At 35.1% G+C, this 19,591-nt stretch overlaps 1 protein-coding gene across 6 annotated transcripts in view; it reads right to left on the bottom strand.

Moving 5' to 3' along the window:
• The window catches only part of KTN1 (kinectin 1), a 107,187-nt gene that overhangs the window by 42,537 nt on the left and 45,059 nt on the right, over positions 1–19,591 (bottom strand). For all 6 annotated transcript variants that reach the window (XM_032405172.1, XM_032405169.1, XM_032405170.1 and 3 more), the window contains 12 exons: positions 16,052–16,168; positions 13,791–13,931; positions 9,591–9,697; positions 8,650–8,782; positions 7,191–7,278; positions 4,511–4,677; positions 4,021–4,089; positions 2,526–2,563; positions 1,765–1,855; positions 1,331–1,399; positions 780–817; positions 547–628 (listed from right to left, as the gene is read on the bottom strand). In XM_032405172.1, coding sequence (XP_032261063.1) covers positions 547–628; positions 780–817; positions 1,331–1,399; positions 1,765–1,855; positions 2,526–2,563; positions 4,021–4,089; positions 4,511–4,677; positions 7,191–7,278; positions 8,650–8,782; positions 9,591–9,697; positions 13,791–13,931; positions 16,052–16,168 — 1,140 coding nt within the window. The remainder of the gene's footprint in view (positions 1–546; positions 629–779; positions 818–1,330; positions 1,400–1,764; positions 1,856–2,525; positions 2,564–4,020; positions 4,090–4,510; positions 4,678–7,190; positions 7,279–8,649; positions 8,783–9,590; positions 9,698–13,790; positions 13,932–16,051; positions 16,169–19,591) is intronic.

Here is a 19,591-nt window from a genome sequence, read left to right as displayed (position 1 = left end):
CAAGTTTCGACTAAGCCCCCCAATTCAGTCATGTGCTTTATCCCAAAACAGTGTTTCACATGTATTTCAAAGAACTGAAACCACTTGTGCCAATGGATTCCGGGAAATTCTGCTTTCTTAAGTGAATATTTACAGGATTCTTATTAAATAAAAGCAAAAAAAAAGAAAAAGAAGAATGCAAGTCTCATACACATGAAGAGATGCACCCCAGCAATAAGACTGCTTTCCAATACTCAAGCTGAGTGGCCGTGACCAGAAGCTAGCACTGCACCGACAATGGAGGCAGTTAAAACCATCACAAACTACCAAATGGAAACTACAGCAAAGACTGAAGCAAAACAAATATCAAAAGTCTATTATAAGAACAGATAAGATAATCTACGCAAAAAGTATATGATAACATTCACTGTCTGTATAAGCCCCAAATAAACTATAGAAACATTGCTTCAGGGTGATTTCATATAAAAAACTAGTATTTCTAGACTCATTTCAACTGAAAACTATAGAAGGTTGTTCTAAGCTCAGTTGACAAGCTTAATCACAAACCTTAAAGTCTTCCATTTTGTTTGAAATTTCACACTGTAGCTGTTCTTCAAGCAATCTTATTTGATCATCCTTAACATGAATACTATGAGAAAAAAAAAATCAATCAAAATAATTCATACAAAGGTTTACATAAATTATATGTACAACTATCAGTTATGAGTACCAATAACTTCTGCAATTATACTTGAATATAAATGTACGAATGGCTCCATGTACAGCAACGCTTTACTCACCTTTTTTGCATCTTTTCCAGTTCATGTGCAGCAGCAGCCTGTGTTTGGAATGGGATGAGAATTAAACCATTTCTTAGGAAGCACTCCAAACTATTCTTTCCCTTATTTTTATATACCGAAAAGCTGTATTTCCATATATTTGAAGTAAAAGTTAAAGCAATATCTACACATTTCTGTAATACATTTTGCTGTCCAGTATTTTGGACTTCTCACTGGTCAAATTTTATCCAAATAAAAGTATATCCTTTTTTGATTAAATGGCAGAAAGCTAAAACAAATCAGCACATTAACAATGTTTTCATGGATTCTTCTGAGATCTTAAATGTGATCAATTCATTTGATCAAACATGAGTTTCAACATGAAAATAGTACTATGTAGGTGGGTTTTGAGTGTCACGGTCAAATAGAAGAGGCTTTCAACAATATGCCATGCAGCCAGACACAAGTAACCATTATATTTACTATGTATATGAATGAAATTAGGGCTTGCAATAGTAAGTATAGACAAGGTCAAATTCTGAAGTAAATGCTCAACAGCAATAAAGATCTACCTGTTCATTTGCCAGGGCCTGTAACTTTTGCACTTCGGCTTTTAACAAGAAATTCATATTCTGTATATCCTAGAATAAGAAGGAAATATTAAAAATATTTAACATAACTGACTTTAAAATTGGTAAAGCATCTCTTCTACCTAAGTAAAGGTCTCAAGGCAAAGGCCTCAAATCACAATTTCTTAAATAGGAAATCATCAATTCCTGTTATTTAGCATATTTCCCAAATTACTGTGAATTACGTCATGTGAGAAAAGCCCTCTGAACTTCTCTTCTTGGAAGGCTAAAGAGGATTTTGTAGTTTAATAAAGAGTAGACACTTTTCAAATGACTTTAGAGTATTTTCCATTCTTCATAGATGGTCATACTGATTACCATATCAGGGTAATTCAATGTTTATAAAATACTGTTGCCATTTATCAGGATTACTGTACCTTAAGTTCCTCCTCTTTACTTGTTAAATGATCATGTTCATTTGCTAAAGAATCTTCAGTCTGTTTTATCTGCTTATCCTTTTCAGCAATCCTTTAACAGGAAATACATTTTTACATATAAACATTTTGAAGTCAAGTCACAAATCAAAGGATTAAAAGCCTTAAATATGCTCATGCTTACTTAAGTAGTTTCTCATGCATCTGCACCCTCCATTTCTGTAGCTCCTTTTAGTTTAGTAATATCTATCACATACATTACTACAACTCCCTAAGATACATACCCCTTTTTTAAAACTTGAGGTCAAAAGAAGTAATTATTTTAAGCTCGCAAACCTGGTAATGCCAAAGCCAGACTTTAGGTCTTCTGAACTCAAGTGAGCCCTGTCTATGCAAATTAAAAAATATACTAAAAACACAACCTTGTTTTGGGTATACCACCATACAGTTGAAATACAGAATAGGTAAAACTACTTACTAGGCACAAAAACTAACTTACTTCCATTAATCTCAAACCACAATTCTCTCTTCCCAATACAAAAAGGCTCCCCAACTCTTTTTATGATGAAGACATAAAAACACAAAATGTGCAATGTTTAGGAACTCAACTCACTGAGGGAGGAGAGCAAAAATTGCTCCAGATCTAGTTAAGAGTATTTTCTGAACAAGTCAGAATATAAAGTAAATCATAAGTGTTGATGGAACAGGTTATCATTTAGTGGTGACTAAGCAATTACAAGAGAAGTGTAGAAAGGCAGGCTTACACTTTATGTAACTCTTCCGCTAGAACTGAAGCGGAGGTCTAAGAAAGAAAAACAGTGTCAACATAAAAGCATTTAAGAAAAAGTCTAAACGTTGTACAATAATCAAACAGAGCTTTAAAAATTAAAAGAAATTAATGTATATCAAGTTGTCAAGGCAGTATCTGGCCCATGATGAGTGTTCAATAAATAGTAGCTATTATTCTGAAAGCAACTTTGATCACCAACAACCAGTATTAGGGAATTACATAGCATAAGACAGTTCAAATGAGAACAAATTGCCAGGCCTGGAAATTATATAACTGACCAAGTACCAAATATACAGGAAAAACACCTACAAAGGCCATGTTTCATCTTTATCTTAGTAACAACTTCCAATAATAAAATGATACAGTTCATGGTTAAGATAACAATTAAGTCATTTGGTAATAACCATGCTCATCTTTACTTTTCAAAAACATACTTATAGCATTCTCTAAGTATTTAATTCCTGGTAAATTTTCTAGAGCTACCTTCTCAGCTAACTTAATATTTCAATTCACTTGGAGTTGATAATTTATATATATATGTACACTGACATACAAACATACTCTTCTATAGTAAAAAATTCTTACCCAATTCATTTTAGACTATAGTTTCTACAAAGAAAACAACTAGAAAAAAATATGTGCAATCTCATAGTTTTGGGAGTTTGAAATTGCCTGAATCTCAAAAACAAGTTTTTAATGTTAAAATTACTTTTTAACATAAAAAAAGCTAGTACTTTTTCTACAATTTTTAGAATTTTAAAGTTGAGGAGCTGAAATTGAAATGAACAGTATGTATATCACAGAAATAAGTACTTACAAGTTTTTTTCTTTTTTCTTAATGTTGTATTATAGATATATACACTTTATATCTATGTTTCACAGCAATGTTGCCAAAGAATAACAGGTCTAACAATACAACTTGCAAAACTCTGGAAGGTATCCCCACTCAGTGAACAGAAGTTTTAAAATGATCTTTTTGCCTACAATCTGAGATTATGTAATAACATATAGTATTACATTATTAACATACTGCTACCACCTGAGTGTATATAAAGTTTTCCCTTATGGTTAGTCAGTATTTACTAAGCATTTTTAATACATAAACCACTATTCCTAACACCATTTGGCCAATTTCTTCTGTTCTGTGTCAAGACTATGCACATTTCTTCCTTCTATGGTAGAAACTCTCTATTAGTTGGATTTGGATTTTTTTCTTGGTGTTTTCCCACAGCACTATACATAATTATCAGAGTGCTTAGCTATCAGAATCATCACTGTTGATTCATGGACTAGTTTCCCAACTACTAATCCAGTGCTTGGCACTCAACAGGCATTCAGGTGATTAATTTAATGGCTAAGAATTATATTATATTATTTATTATATAATGTCATTATTAAATTATATATATTTCATATTATATTATTATAATATACATTAGAAATGACAAGCAATATGAAAGCACAATTACCTGGGCTGCTATCTGGGAATGGAATTGTTGAATCTGAGCTTTCAAAGCCTCGTTCTGCTCCAAAATATCCTTTCATAAGTAACAACCAAAAAGGAGAGGGGGGGAAAGTGTGCTGTTAACAAATATACCAATGTACATGAACAAAATGAGGTACAAACTTCTGTTTATCTTTAAAAAGGCATTCTTAGATTCCAAAGCCATAATTTAAACAACAATGACTAGGGACTCTATTTTGAGAGTTGTTGTAGAAGGTAAAAATTAAGAGTAAGTTGTGTTGCCCCTAATCTAACACAAAGAATTTAAGACTGTGAGGACATCTTTAAGCACATATTCAAACACACCATATTGTGACAACTGCTCAAAAATTAAGTTATAATTATTCATCACCACTCCACAATTAGGATAAGGTAGACTATCCGCTCTCTTCTACAGAGACACATCCAGCCACTGCCTACCTTTATTTTTTAAAAAGAGAGAGAGAATTAGATACCTGAACTTGCATTTGTAAAGATTCTTCTTTGGTCACCCTTTTTTGCTCTGATTCCATTAACTGCATTAGTCTTTGCTCCAACTGTTGTTTTGATACCAAAGTATCTGTGAGCTTACTATGCAGACTCTGTACTTCATTTTCTTTGGCCACGAATTTGCTCTGTAAATCTGTAACAAAACATAGCATTTTACAAAGTTCTCTTCCTTTGCCTGGTTACTACCACTCATCTTTAGCACATGCATTATCTCCTCCAGAAAAAAATTCCTTGAATCTCTCCTCTTCTTCCCCTCCTGCACATGGCTCCCCTGTGCATTCTAGGCTTACCTTTATCATAGAACCTGCCACACTGTACTAATTCTTCTCTTCGCCCAGGAAGTAAGCTTTCTGAAAACAGAAACTGCCTTTTCTCTATATCCAGAGCAGTGTCCAAGGCTTGGTACACAGTACATACTCAAAAATGTGTTAAGTGAATGGTACATGAATGTTTAAAACTATTTTATCATTTCTTGAAAGCATTCTTTATTTCCCCAAAGACACTTTAGTAAGTTATCAAGTGAATCTCTTATAAATTCCCTATACTTTCCTACTTGGAAAACAGAAAAAGATGTTGATGGCTGACAATGTCCTGGTGTAGAATGAAGTACAACTTTTCTGTCTGCTTCTCTTCTTAGCAATGACCCCAAAACAACAAAGAAAATGAGAAACAAACACAAACTATCTTTGATGCAATCAAACTAACTCCAAATCCAGAAATTAAGATAAAATGAATGGAGAGATAATCACTAACTTGGAAGGGAAAGGTGTTCAGGAAATCTGGAAAGGCTCAGGAAATGGCGATACTAGGTATCGTAAGAGCTACCTCTTGGCCCCATAAAATAAACAAGTCCACCACCACTACCACCAAGGAAGAGAGGCAAATATAGGGAAAAAGAGAAAATGCATGTGTGTGCATATTTTAAGATGTTACTGCCATAACAAGACACTAATAACAGAATGAAACACAACTCAAAAAAGAACTCCTTATAATTAAACATAATGGTCATATCCAGGATTAGAACTCAGAAGAGCATAATTATTTCTTTACCAGCAATAGTGGAAGTTAAAACACTGAATTAATGCCTTCAAACTTCTGTGGGAAAAACTATTTATAACCTAGAACTCTCCATCCAACCAAACTACCAATCAAGCATGAAGGTAGAAAAAATAAAAACATTTTCAGATATGCAAAGCCTTAACCAATGTACTTAAAGGCACACTCCCATGGGACTAAAAGATATGCGATTAAATAAGGGAGGAAAGCAAGAAAGATGGTGGTGACAGTATCCAGAACACAGTCTCAGGAAGACAGCTATGGAGCCAACGAGAAAACACACAAGTCTTGGAACAGGAAGACGAAGGACTCCAGAAGGAAAAACTGAAAAGACTCTCCACTACCTCATATGTTGAGAGGTGGGCAGAGGAGAGAGGGTAACAGTTTAACCATAGGTAAAATTTTAAATCATAAAATAAGGATCAAACAACTTAAAAACATAAAGCAATAATTAGCTCAAGAAATTAAACAACATTGTTCATGAGAAGAACTGCAGTTTTAATATTTCTCTTGGCTCAGGACTGAGTTACACTGTCATAATGATGTCAACAATGAATACTGACATGATCAAGAAGTATGCGTAACCATATTGGTAGAATGAGGGGAAGGTGGGAGGAATGGTGTGGGAGTTAAGACCTCATTTCCCCGAAATAAAAGTCAACAGATACCTATTAAGAGATAGCAGTATGTGTACAAATAGTATGTGTATTTAGAAATATGATGGAGAATACCAAAAGCAAAAATGACTGCTTCTGGTGAGAGAGAGGTTTTATGGTTTACAGTTACATAGTTTATAGAGAAATATAGTTTATAGCTCAATTCTTTTGTCAAAATTCATATGTGCTTCATTGATGAAATAAAAAATATAACTTTAAAAAATAAGCTAATGTATCTTAACATAGACATAAACTTTATGTATAAAGAAAAAGGCCTTTAAGTATCTCGGGTATATTTAAATATGGAACCAAAGGGAAATACGGGAATGGAGGGACGGCAGGCATGGGGAATCAGAGGAAACCAAAGATCTAAAAAGCCAAAATTGCATGATCTATCCTACTGTTTGGAACTGTAATTTACTACACTGACTCTTACAGGAGAAAAGGAGTAATGGAGACAAATAATACACACAATACAAGCTCCATTATCTCCCAGATGGAGTCATCAAATTAAGAATAAGTAACGAAACTTAGCATTTAAGTAGACTGTTTTAAGTCAACTATTTGAAATGGTAATGATCTTACTTTCTCTTCACAATACAGAAAGTGAGTCCTTCCTTACAAACAAAAAATAGAGGTAATCAAGGAACCAAAGGACATAACTACAGAAACGAAAACACACAAACTAGGTTCCTATTACCCTATTATAAACTATAATTTTATCTGCAACTTAATGCTTCAGGATAAAGCTAGTAGAGAATTTATTTTAGAAATTCTAAGAAATCTTAAAAAAATAAAGGTACTCCGAAAGTGCAAAAGCTATTTTTATTGGCCTTAACAAAAAGGTCAAATCATACTTTCTTCGTATATAGAGAGGGGAGAAAATTTAACCCAGGACTATATACTAAATTTACATGAATACCTCTCCCCTTACCTTGCTGTGCTGCCTCATGCTCTGCTGTTCTCTTCCTGATATAGCTCTGGACTTCTTCCCACCTTCTCTCAGCTTCTTGTAGCTGAACCTGGAAAAAGGTTAAGTCAGCACAATCACAGGATTTCAAAAAAAAAAAAAGGCATCCTCTTTACTCTTGTCATAAAACTGCTTATTCCATCAGTCTCCTACATTAATAAAATATGCAGATATGCCCAGACTTATACAAAGATATCAGCCACAGTCATTCTACCCTCCAAAATGCAGGATTTACAAAAACCAAATATTTGTGCAGGTAGATCACTATAGCTACTACTATGTATATATCTGACCTATTTAGCTATGATCTGTTTCCCATCTTTATTTTCTGCAGCTGATAGGCTTTCAAAAGACAGGATGGTATCTTTACTGCTAAATCCCAGTAGGAACCTAAAATTCAAATTTTGAGATAGAGCACAACACTTCAATGATGACTATGGTCTTTAGTATCATTTATCTGCTTATCCATATCCATATGGAACTTCCATATTTATAAGTGCCAGCAGTAAACACACCAGCCAAGACAAATTTTGAATAAAAGGACAATTATATCAATCTCCCACAGGGACCCATAAAAACTTCAAGAAAACAAATTGCACTATTTTCCACATTCAATTATTCTCAAAGTCCTTTTAACCCCTACCACTCTGGAACTGGTATTAGGTATGATTCTACCAATGACCCAGGAAGGAATCTAATACACTGGACTTACACAAATTGAACTATAGGTTCAATAAATCCTCTCCCCAGTAAAAAGAGGAAAGGACAATTCTATTCACCATTCTACTCAATGTGCATATGCTGTAAGATGCAAAAGAAACAAATCTATTCCTCTGTAGCCTGAGCAACCCCATGCATCACTTCTCAGCAGGAGCTTCTCATGGTACTAAGTACCATTCTGGTATCTAAAGAAACTGTGATTTTTTTAATACTACGGCTCAAGTGAAAGCTACTGGAGCATTTCTTGGTCTTGTGCTAAAGCAAAGGAAAATCATCTATTCCAATGCTGGAAGAAAAATATGCTCTACTGAACTTACTGAAAAATCCAAGTTATGGATGATAAATAATATTAAAGGTAATTTTTACCACTTGATTTTTGCGTCACACATGTGAACCCTAACCGCCCAAAGAAGAAATTCTGTTTGTATCTGTCCATCAGCAAATTTCATTTTTCCTATCTTCAGTCTTTAACTTCAGACTCAAGCCTATATTCAATTCTCTCATTACTGCACATGCTTCTACACAGGCAGAACACTTAGACTACAGATTCCTTTAAGCCTCAAACTACATTTCTCAAACCTACATACATATTTAGGTCCCTGAACTGAATATCTATATTATTTGTGAAATGATAAAGATAAATAAAAAAATAATAATATCTACATTATTTATGAAATGATAAATAAAGATGGGAATAGATCACCTTCAACTGAGTAACTGCTTGTTCAGCATTCTTCTTTTGGACTTCCTCTTGCTGTAGCTTTCCTGTTTTCTCGGTTAGCTCATTAACCAACCTAGCATAATCCTGGCGTAGTTTATTTAGTTCAGCAGACTGCCTGAAAACAGTAACTGGATTAGGAACCTTCTATTATTACAAACACATAAAAAGAATAAACAAAACATATCTGATATTTGTTTTTCTGAGTAATTCCACTTACAGCCAAGTGAAAAGAAAATGTTTTAAGTGACTACTAATAATGAAGTCTGGTTGACTATAATCTCTGAATCATTCTGGCAACAATTACACAAATTCTAAAATCACCATAATCAAGAAAAATGGATGGCTACATACTCATGAGCATAAGTCAACAGTGTCACCCTCAAACTGGTGTTCTGAAAATCTATTAAAATCAGTCAGAGTGCTTATTCTTGTAAGCATGCGACTAACACTTCTCTAAGGCAGTTTCTCAAAGGAAAGCCCAGAGCCAATTTCATCACCATCACAAGGAATATGTCTTAATATGCAGATTCCTGGGCTCCACCTCAAAGCCACTGAATCATAATCTTTTATGGGTAGGACTCAAGAATACGCTTTTTTAATGAACATGCCAGATGCCCTTCAGAATAATGAAGTTTAAGAACTACTGTTAAAGGGGATAGATGTTTTAAAACTTAAATATTCAGTTTCATAAATGTGTAGACAATGTTGCACTGCTAGCACTAATATTTATCACAGAGTTTAGCTGAAGAGGTTCTTCACATAGCAAGAAAATTGTTTTTGAAAATTCATTTTAGAAACAAAAGTAAAACACAGAAGTCTAACCAAACACTATCAAACACCATTTTGATGGTCCAAGAAAATATTCCGCCATTCAATGAAAATATTCTGCCATTCAATTAAAAATAAAGCATTTGGAAACATACTTGCTTTCTAGCTGGTTTGTAGTGCTGCTGACAGCATCTCTCAGTATGCCATTCTCCTGCTTCAAGTGAGCTATCTCTGCCTCCATCTGCTCACGAACTTGCTGGAACTGAAAGTATTTCACAAACATAAGATTTTTAGAAACAAAGACTGCCAAAATGAACTTAAAAGAAACTTTATTATAATGAGAATGTAAAAAGAATCAAAAGAATGAAGTTTGGACCATCTTTCTCAAATAAATATAAACAAATTTAAAGGATGAATTACATTTTTATTGTGGTGAATGCAAAGTAAATACAAGCTGCCACAACATTCAAGAATGCAAGTAGATACTAGCTGCTATCATACTGGAAATGTAAAATAAATACAAATAGAAACGCTGTTTTAGAAATAAAAGACTTAGAATTTCTTTCCTACCCAACAGACTCCTACAGAATAACCCTATCTTGATCCTGTATCAATTTCATGTCAGCAGTTTTCAATGAAAGATTTGTAATCAAAGTTTAAAAACTGAAAATATGTTTAACACATTTATATTAAGTTACAAACTGAGCTATAACCAAATAGATGGCAAATTCATCACACAAAAATCTACTCACTAAAATATTCTGGCCTTTTAATTCTTATCTCAGAATTACAGAACCAAGAGAAAGAATACTGAATCTCATATTCCCATAAGGATAGGTCTCATTTTAGAATGTGGAATAATCTTAATAATTTTAAGAAAACCTATTCAACTGAGAGAAATTAAAGGATATATATCTATTTTTCAGAGAACAAATCACATAGAACCTATATCCTGGCTTCTATAAAAGAAAAAGAAAAAATAAATCACCTTCCACCCTTAATAAGAGTACTACAAATACTTGACTAATTTCCAAATTAATATAAGTAGCAATTAAGGAAAAGAAAAAAATCACTTGAGACTAGGAAAATCAGTTCTTCAATAACCCATTTATTAATGGGAAAAAAATATATCAAATGGCTGGGGGTTGGAAAGATAGAGGATTGGGTCAAATGAAAGCACAAAGCAGTGGAAACTGTAAGAACCTGACAACAGATTCATTCACTTCTTCTCTGCTATTAGTGTTTTTCTGTGGAAAACACTGGGACTTTGATAGCAGTGAAGAAGAATTTAAAACTTTTCAGCATGAGACTAGCAATGTGATCAAAATAATATCTTAGAAACAAATATCTGATACTATTTACATGGTAGAATGGAAATGAGAGACTGAAAAGCCACTATAATTATGCCAGTATGAAATAATAAACTGAGGTGATGTCTAAGAACTGAATGCAAGAGTACCTTGAAATAAAGTATCTTAAAGATTTCAGAAAAAAACTGTAAACTGAGCAAGAGAGAGAAGGCAAAGTATTCAAGCATAAGGATAATAATGCCTCAGATGTTGGAAAATAAGAACTTAATCAAAAGCAAGAGTTTGATTTTAGACATATGTTAAATTAGAGGTGATGACGAGAGCTTCCAAATTGAAGCATCAGCTAGCAATGGAAATAATTCAAAAAATCACTGGCCCAAGAAGACATGAACAGACATTTTTCCAAAGAAGACATCCAAATGGCCAACAGACACATGAAAAAGTGCTCAACATCACTCGGCATCAGGGAAATCCAAACCAAAACCTCAATGAGATACCACCTCACACCAGTCAGAATGGCTAAAAGTAACAAGTCAGGAAACGACAGATGTTGGCAAGGATGCGGAGAAAGGGGAACCCTCCTACACTGTTGGTGGGAATGCAAGCTGGTGCAGCCACTCTGGAAAACAGTATGGAGGTTCCTCAAAAAGTTGAAAATAGAGCTACCCTATGGCCCAGCAATTGCACTACTGGGTATTTACCCCAAAGATACAAATGTAGTGATCTAAAGGGGTACGTGAACCCCAATGTTTATAACAGCAATGTCCACAATAGCCAAACTATGGAAAGTGCCTAGATGTCCATCAACTGATGAATGGATAAAGAAGATGTGGTGTGTATATATATATATATATATATACACACACACACACACACAATGGAATATTACACAGCCATCAAAAAAAAAAAACAACGAACTCTTGCCATTTGCAACGATGTGGATGGAACTAGAGGGTATTATGCTAAGCGAAATAAGTCAATCAGAGGAAGACAAGTATCATTGTCTCACTGATACAAGGAATTGTTAATCTCAGGAAACAAACTGAGGGTTGCTGGAGTGGTGGGGGGTGGGAGGGATGGGGTGGCTGGGTGATGAACATTGGGGAGGGTATGTGCTATGGTGAGCACTGTGAATTATATAAGACTGATGAATCACAGACCTGCACCCCTGAAAAAAAACCCTTTTTTTAAAAAAAAAGAAGAAGAAGAAGAAGAAGATAGTAGGAAGGGAAAAATGAAGGGGGGAAGGGGAGGGGGAGACGAGCCATGAGAGACTACGGACTCTGAGGAACAAACTGAGGGTTTTAGAGGGAAGGGGGTAGGGGAATGGGTTAGCCCAGTGATGGGTACTAAGGAGGGCACGTACTGAATGGAGCACTGGGTGTTATACGCAAACAAGGAATCATGGAACACTACATCAAAAACTAATGATGTAACGTATGGTGACTAACATAATAAAAAAAAAAAATCACTGGCCCAGAAAGCTCAAATAGGGGGAATATTAGACACCCACTAGGTAAGCCGACCCAAACCATGTTCTTCATCAATGATAAAAATGGTATTTCAATCTTAGAGAAAGAGAACAAACCAACCAACCACTGGTTCAGACTTAACTGGAATCATGGAAACAAGTAGTATGTAGAAAAGACAGTAAGAACTGAACCTTCTGAAACGCTCAAAGAAGAGAGGTAAAAGTAAGCCAAGAGACAGGTCACTTAGGCCAAAACCTTAGAAGTCATCCTTCATTATCAGCTCTCTCTTGCTCTCTCCTCCACTCCATCACCAACCCCCATCTACTAACTCTTTCTTCTGGATCACTCAAACTCAACCCCTCACTGTCAACATCTGATTTTAGGCCCTTGTTCTAGGACGTGGATTCCTGCAAAAGCCTTGCAATTATCTTGTTCCACTCTCCACACTGCTACCAGAGTAATAACTAAAAATACTAATATAATCACACTGCTGAGTTGCTTAACTCCTTTAATGGCTCCCCAGTCTTCAGGTATATAAGGCCCTTTAAGACAGGGCCTCTATTTACATCTCTAGATCTTTTCCTCATTCTAGCCCTGATTTCCAAACACAACTCCTACTGCATTTCTCATGAACTGTTATCACTGGGCAATCTCTATCAGAAACACCTGGGATGCACTCATTAAAAAGCTACATCCTGGGCCCCAAAATAGACCCACTGAACAATAATCACCTCTAGGGATGGGACTAAGGAATCACACCAAGTAATAACCCAGTACCCATTTCTTCACTCTCTTACCTGATAATGCCTAATTGTTTTAAAACATTCAACACAGTTTGCATATCATTTCTAACAAGACTTCCCTATAATCCTCATCTTCCCTACTCCCCAACCCAATGGTTCTGAAGCACCCACTGCTTACCTCTACAGTAATCCCCCCCTTATCCACAGGTAATACCTTCCAAAGACCCCCAAGTAGATGCCTGAAACTGCAGAGTACTAAACCATGGGTATACTATGTCTTTTCCCTATACATATGTACATACATACTTATCACAAAGTTTAATTTATAAATTAGGCACAGTTAAGAGATTAATAACTAAAAATAGAACTACAATATACTGTCATCAAAGTTACATGAAGTGATTTCTCTCTCTCAAAACATATTATACTGAATTCACCCTTCTCGTGATGATGCGAGATAATAAATGCCTACGTGATGAGATGGGAGATAATGACACAGGCACTGTGACACAGTGTTAGGCTACTACTGACCTTCTGACAATATGTCAGAAGAATCATCTGCTTCCAGGCCACGGCTGACCATGGGTAACTGAAACCACCGAAAGTGAAATGGGGATAAGGCAGGACTACTATATTGTAATGGAGTATTTACTTGTCAGCTTCCAGCCTCTGCCTCATCCCCCCCTCGAAAAGGTGCTCACTTACAGACAGGGAGCCAATTTAGCCAATGTACCATCGCCCAGCACACAGCCTTACACATATCAGGCACTTAAAGTCTGCTAATTAATGAATGCAAAATTTCATTTTGTTTTCAAAAAATGAAAAGATACCTTCATCTGCATCTGCTGAGTCTCTTGATAACTAACATGCATTTTGTTTTGAAATACATTATGTTCCTTTTCTAATGTTCCAATCCGATCCTTCATCCTTGCTATAACCACATTGCTTCTTTCTTTCTCTGACATCATTTCCTAGAAGAATAAACCAGAAAAAAAATTATGAAAACCTACTAAAAAAAATAAGTACCATAAGATTATAATAAAAAAACATTTTTAGCATCAGTAAAAATGATGTAAGACAATCATGAATTCTGAAATAAGTACATGCTTGAGGTCAAAGGTTTAAAAAAGAAATTGTCTCTGCATCTTACCTGCATCCACCTGCACCAATTACTTTCATAAACACTTTGCTGTTCTGTTTATTCTTATTCCAAATGCACTTTCTGGTCTGAGTTAAAGAGCTGAACCTAGAATAAATCCTACAGTCTAACTTGATTATAAGAAAGAATAGTTTTAAGGCAAAACAATTAGTTTTCTATTATTTGCAGGTACTAGCTTTTAGGGTTTAGAAAAGGCCTAAAAAAATAACCTAGCAGAGAAAAAAAGAAGTCTCTTCCCTGAGAGAAAAGAAAAAGACATGTTCATGGCAGAATGGAAGATTGGAATAAGGGAAAGTAAAAAATCAGAACTCCAAGTTTTATTATCTTCCCAAGTCAAATCTTAAAAGGGTGATTTCATTTTATATTGCAACTATCATGAACTCCTAGAGCAAATATTATCGAAGTAAAAGAGAGCCAACCAACTTTAAAGTTACCTGCAGGCATGATCAGTTTATACCCCCTCATCTAAGACACTGAAAAAACTTAAAACTTTTTTTTTTAAGTGAGTATATGCACACATGCGGGGGCTGGGGGGTGGGAATGGGACAGAGCAAGAGGGAGAAAGAGAATCTTAAGTAGGCTCCACGTCCAGTGTGGGACACAACACTCAATCTCACAACTCTGAGATCATGACCTGAGCCAAAATGAAGAGTCGGACGCTTAACTGAATGAGCCACCGAGGCACCCTCAAAATTTATAACTTTTATGTACTTGATGGTTTCCTCCCAGAAGAGTTTACATACATCTGCAAAGTGTTATACTGATGTATATAATACACTTAGGAAGAAGTACACACATCTTAAGTATATAGCTCAATGAATTACTATGAAGTGGATACCTTTTTAATTTTTAAAATTATAGTCAGAAAACCATAGCCACATAAAACTACACTAAAGTGTGTAATCGTAAGGCAACATGCTTATTTTAGTAACAACTTTGATTAATCTTAATCTGACCAAGTTTTTCCATTAACTTTTATTTACTTCAAATTCACATAAAAGGTTTTATATTCAAATGAGGCCATCCTCATAATGTCATCAAGTAGCTTCATGAATGATAAAAAACCTCATTTACTGTATTTAATTCCTAAAAGGAGAAACAAGTACCCCAAGAAGAATAAGACCACATTTTCCATAGAATTTCAATTACGTTCTCAGTCTACATAATTTTTTTGGAGATATAATTGACATAGAACATTATAGAAGTTTCAGGTATACAACATGGCTCAATATTTATATATATTGCAAAATGATCACCATAATAAGTCTAGTTAACATCACCACTATAATTACAATTTTTTTTTCTCATGATGAGAACTTTTAAGATATACTTTCTTAGCAACTTTCAAATATATAACACAGTATTACTAACTATAGTTACCATGCTGTACATTATATCCCCAGGACTGATTTATTTTCTAATTAGAAATTTTTATCATTTAACATGATTTTTACATAATTTTTTAAAGGTTTTTTGTTTGTTTTTACCTCTCAGAGTAAAATTTCCGGGGTTTGAAGAACTTCATTGATTAAAAATTATAAATATCACAAGACCCTTTATAAATAAAATTACCTATTAAGAGTTCCACATTTATCTTATTGGATTTAAACAAGATCACACCTAGTTCTGTCCTTCCTTAGAGACTAATTCTAGGTCAGATCCAAGTGAAACATGCCCCCAATGCCCAAATGCTTCTGTTATTTGAAATTAATATATTTAGGAGCACTGTTATTTTAAATTCAACTGTAATTCAATTATAGGCTATAACATGAAAAAGTGAGGCACCACCACCACAATTCTATAAGAAAGTGACTTTTACTGGGTATAAATTTGCTATACAAATAATTAAATCTGTAATTACAGACAATTTCTGAAATCCTTCACTGCTTCTGATTCAGAACATATATCCCTTAAATACAAGAATGTCTTCACCTGAGTTAACTGCTTACACCGATCCTTAATAGCAGCAGCATCTTCCTTCACAGCAGCAAGTAACTTGTCTTTTTCTTGAAGCTGATGTACAAGTGCAGTCAATTCTCCTTTACTTGACTACAATTGGGAAATCAATACAGAATTAGTAAGAGTTAACATGAGCTAATGAAAATTATGAAAATGAAATATCTAATATCAAGTGTTCTTACCAATGCAGAGTTCACAATTATATATAAAGTAGAATCATGGCCAAGTACTAGTCAGTGAAATATCATTCATGAAAGTCACTGTATCATTCTATATTCTGATGCATACAATAGGACACATATCAACCAATAAATAAATTTTTTACAAAGAATTCTAAGACTCCAGTTTCAAACCCAGAGTCAAGATAGCAATCTCCTTCTCCTCCTCCTAAAAAGATCAAAAGAGGAATATGAAACCAAAATGCAAACAACCAAAATGAAACAATCATCTGTAATATCAAAACATAACATCAGAAAAGACTGCCAAAAGTAGTGGAGATCAAATACAAGTGCTTGACAACCCTGTCAAAATATACTAGACTATAGAAGTACCCCAGTGCCTAGTTCTCTGAAATTAACCGGCATATCCTGAAAGGAAAAACTAACAATCTTCCACTTGACATCAGGAACAAAGAAGGTAGGAATCTTCTTGGAAGGAAAGCTCAAGAAGCAAGAAAGAAGAAATCATACCAACTTTACAAAGAGAGCAGCTAGTTAGGAAGAGTCGAGAGAAATTCTCTATAGTGAGACTCCACAGTGAAGTCTTTTTTTTTTTTTTTAAGATTTTATTTATTTATTTGGCAGAGAGAGAGAGCGAGAGAGCACAAGCAAGGGAAGCAGCAGAGGGAGAGGGAGAAGCAGAGTCCCCACTGAGCAGGGAGCCCGATGCAGGACTTGATCCCAGGACCCTGGGATCATGACCTGAGTCGAAGGCAGGCATTTAACCGACTGAGCCACCCAGGTGCCCCATAAGAGTGAAGTCTTTTATCTGGGAAGATGGAAAGGCTAAAAGAACTTCTCACACACAGCTTGAGGAAAACAGCAGTTAGCCTTGGTCCTTTCATTATCAATCTCCAGGCACAGAGTTGATCTAAGAGGAACACCCTCGCTAAAAGAGTGCTGATTAAAGAGAAAACAGGGTCGTGGTGCCTAGGTGGCTCAATAGGGTAAGCATCTGTCTTTAGCTCAGGTCATGATCCCAGGGTCCGGGGATCCAGCCCCACATTGTGCTCCCTGCTCAGCAGGGGGCCCGCTTCTCCCTCTGAACTCTTTGTCAAATAAATAAATAAAATCTTTGGGGAAAGAAAAAGAAAAGAAAACAGGGTCTATGCAAGACACATGAAAAAAGGAAGGAAAATAACAAAAATAAATGACAAGTGAAGAAAAATCACCAAAAAAGGATTGTAAAACAACAGACAAAATTGTGTTAAAAAATATCGCCATGATTTTTAAAAATCTTACAGCAGTCATTTCTGGAAAAACAAGAGCAAAGAACAGAGCTCACGAGAAAAGATAAGCTCAAAGAAAAGACCAGAGAAGGAGATGAAATATGAGCTGGCAAAACCCGAAGTGGAAGTAAAAGTAACACCACCTCAGAAATACAATCCAGTTAGAAGCAGAGAACAGAAAAAGACACACTGCTGAACTACAGTAAGAAACAGAGAGTCCAGGATGGAGAAAAGTAATTAAGAAAGAGAAATAAACCAAAAGCTTTTTTTTTTTTTTTAGGATTAAAATGTGAAAGATAAAGACAATAGGCAAAGATTTAGTATATGCGTAATCGATACCCATTATTTCAATTATGCTAAAGGACAAATCTCATGATTGAAAAGACATGCTTTATCCAAAGAAATACTGAGGGAGGACGCAGGAGTCAAGGCCAAAACCATATTAAATTTACTGAACTTAAAAGAAGCTGAATCCCTTGATGTTTGTACAGTAGGGTGGACACTGGAAAAGTCCAATAAATAATAAATACTTGGGTAGATTGCCCAAAAGATGTTTTTATTCTGAGAGTGTGGTCTGACAAAAATACATGAAAAGAGTGCAAAATTCAGTGTGGTCTCAGACCTCTATCCAGCTATATAAGCAGGGAATGGTAAAGCAAGCATGAAAACTTCTCAAGAAAGTGAAACCCAGAAATATTATACCCCACCAAATTATCATTCAAATATAATAACAAAAAAGCATTTTAAGGAAATATAGTTCCTATGAGCCCTTCTTGAAGAAATTCCAGGAAAAATAACTTTAGCCAACCAAGAGATGAATACAGAGACTACGGCAAAAGAACGGTTATCAAGCTTTAAACCCACCATTCACCTGTAAAATTATGACTAAAACAAACATGAAAATTACAGTCACGAAATATTAAATATTCTAAGTATCTGATAAACAAATGCTATAATTAACAAAAGCTGAGAGGCAAAAAGGAGAAAGTGTAGGAAAAAATTTAAGTAGGCAGACTTCCTCTTGTTATATAGCATAGAGTCAAGAGTTAATAAAGTTGAAAAAAATCATATAATTGAGGCAAGTATATTTAAAGGCCAACACTAAGAAATTAATAATCAATTAAAATATCAAATATATTCTTACTAATAATTACATTAACAGTTAACATTTTTGAGCAATTACTGTATGCTAGGAACTCTGAGCACCTACTGTATATGATTTCATTTAACTTTCAAAACCTGATTATCATTCCCATTTGGGAAATAAGGAAACTGAGGCACTGGGGTTAAGTCACTTACCTAAGGCCAAATAAATCTCAATGTGGCAGAACTCAGATTTGAATCCAGGAAATCTGACTCTAGAACCCAGTATATTAACCTAGGTCTAATATAAAACACAAATGGCTTATAGTTTAAAGATAAAGGCACATGCGTGCACACATGCACACAATATAAAATCTCCTCTTCAACTACGCAACCCCTTTAGTGTTTATTCTCCTCTTCCCACCTAAGGTTATTCAAACTGGACACACTGTCACCTTTCCTATTTATTCAATACTTACTTACAGTCCAATACTCCAATGAAACTGCTTTCACTGAGGATATCAAATCCAAATTTTCCATCCTAATCCTCCTTAATCTCTCTAAAGCATGTCATTGTTGCCTTTTCCCCTCACCCCTGAACTCTCTACCCTCCTTAAGCATCTGTGATTCCACTGTCTCCTGGTGTTGCTCCTCCTCTTCAGGATCCTTTTGTGGTGGCTTTCCCCGCCCTTTAAATGTTGGTGTTTCTCTGGGCTCATTCTTGAACTTTCTTAGCACTCCCCACATCCTCTCTGGTCTAATACACATTTACCATGTGTATTGGTGATAGAAGATTACTTTCCTAAGTCACACCCTAAGTGATCTTTTTTCAACTCCAGAGAAACATATATTCAACTGTGAAATGAATATACCCACTTAAATGATCCAAAGGATGCCTAAAACAACCTCCTAAAAATTTTCACAATCCTCTACTCTCTCCTCCTCAGCAAAGTGTTCATAAATACCGCTGTCACCACAATCTA

This window comes from Phoca vitulina, unplaced genomic scaffold (assembly GCF_004348235.1).
Source record: "Phoca vitulina isolate PV1807 unplaced genomic scaffold, GSC_HSeal_1.0 scaffold7, whole genome shotgun sequence".
NCBI classification, from domain to species: Eukaryota; Metazoa; Chordata; class Mammalia; order Carnivora; family Phocidae; genus Phoca; species Phoca vitulina.
Note: the sequence above shows the minus strand (reverse complement) of the source record. Positions and strands in the feature narration are given on the sequence as shown.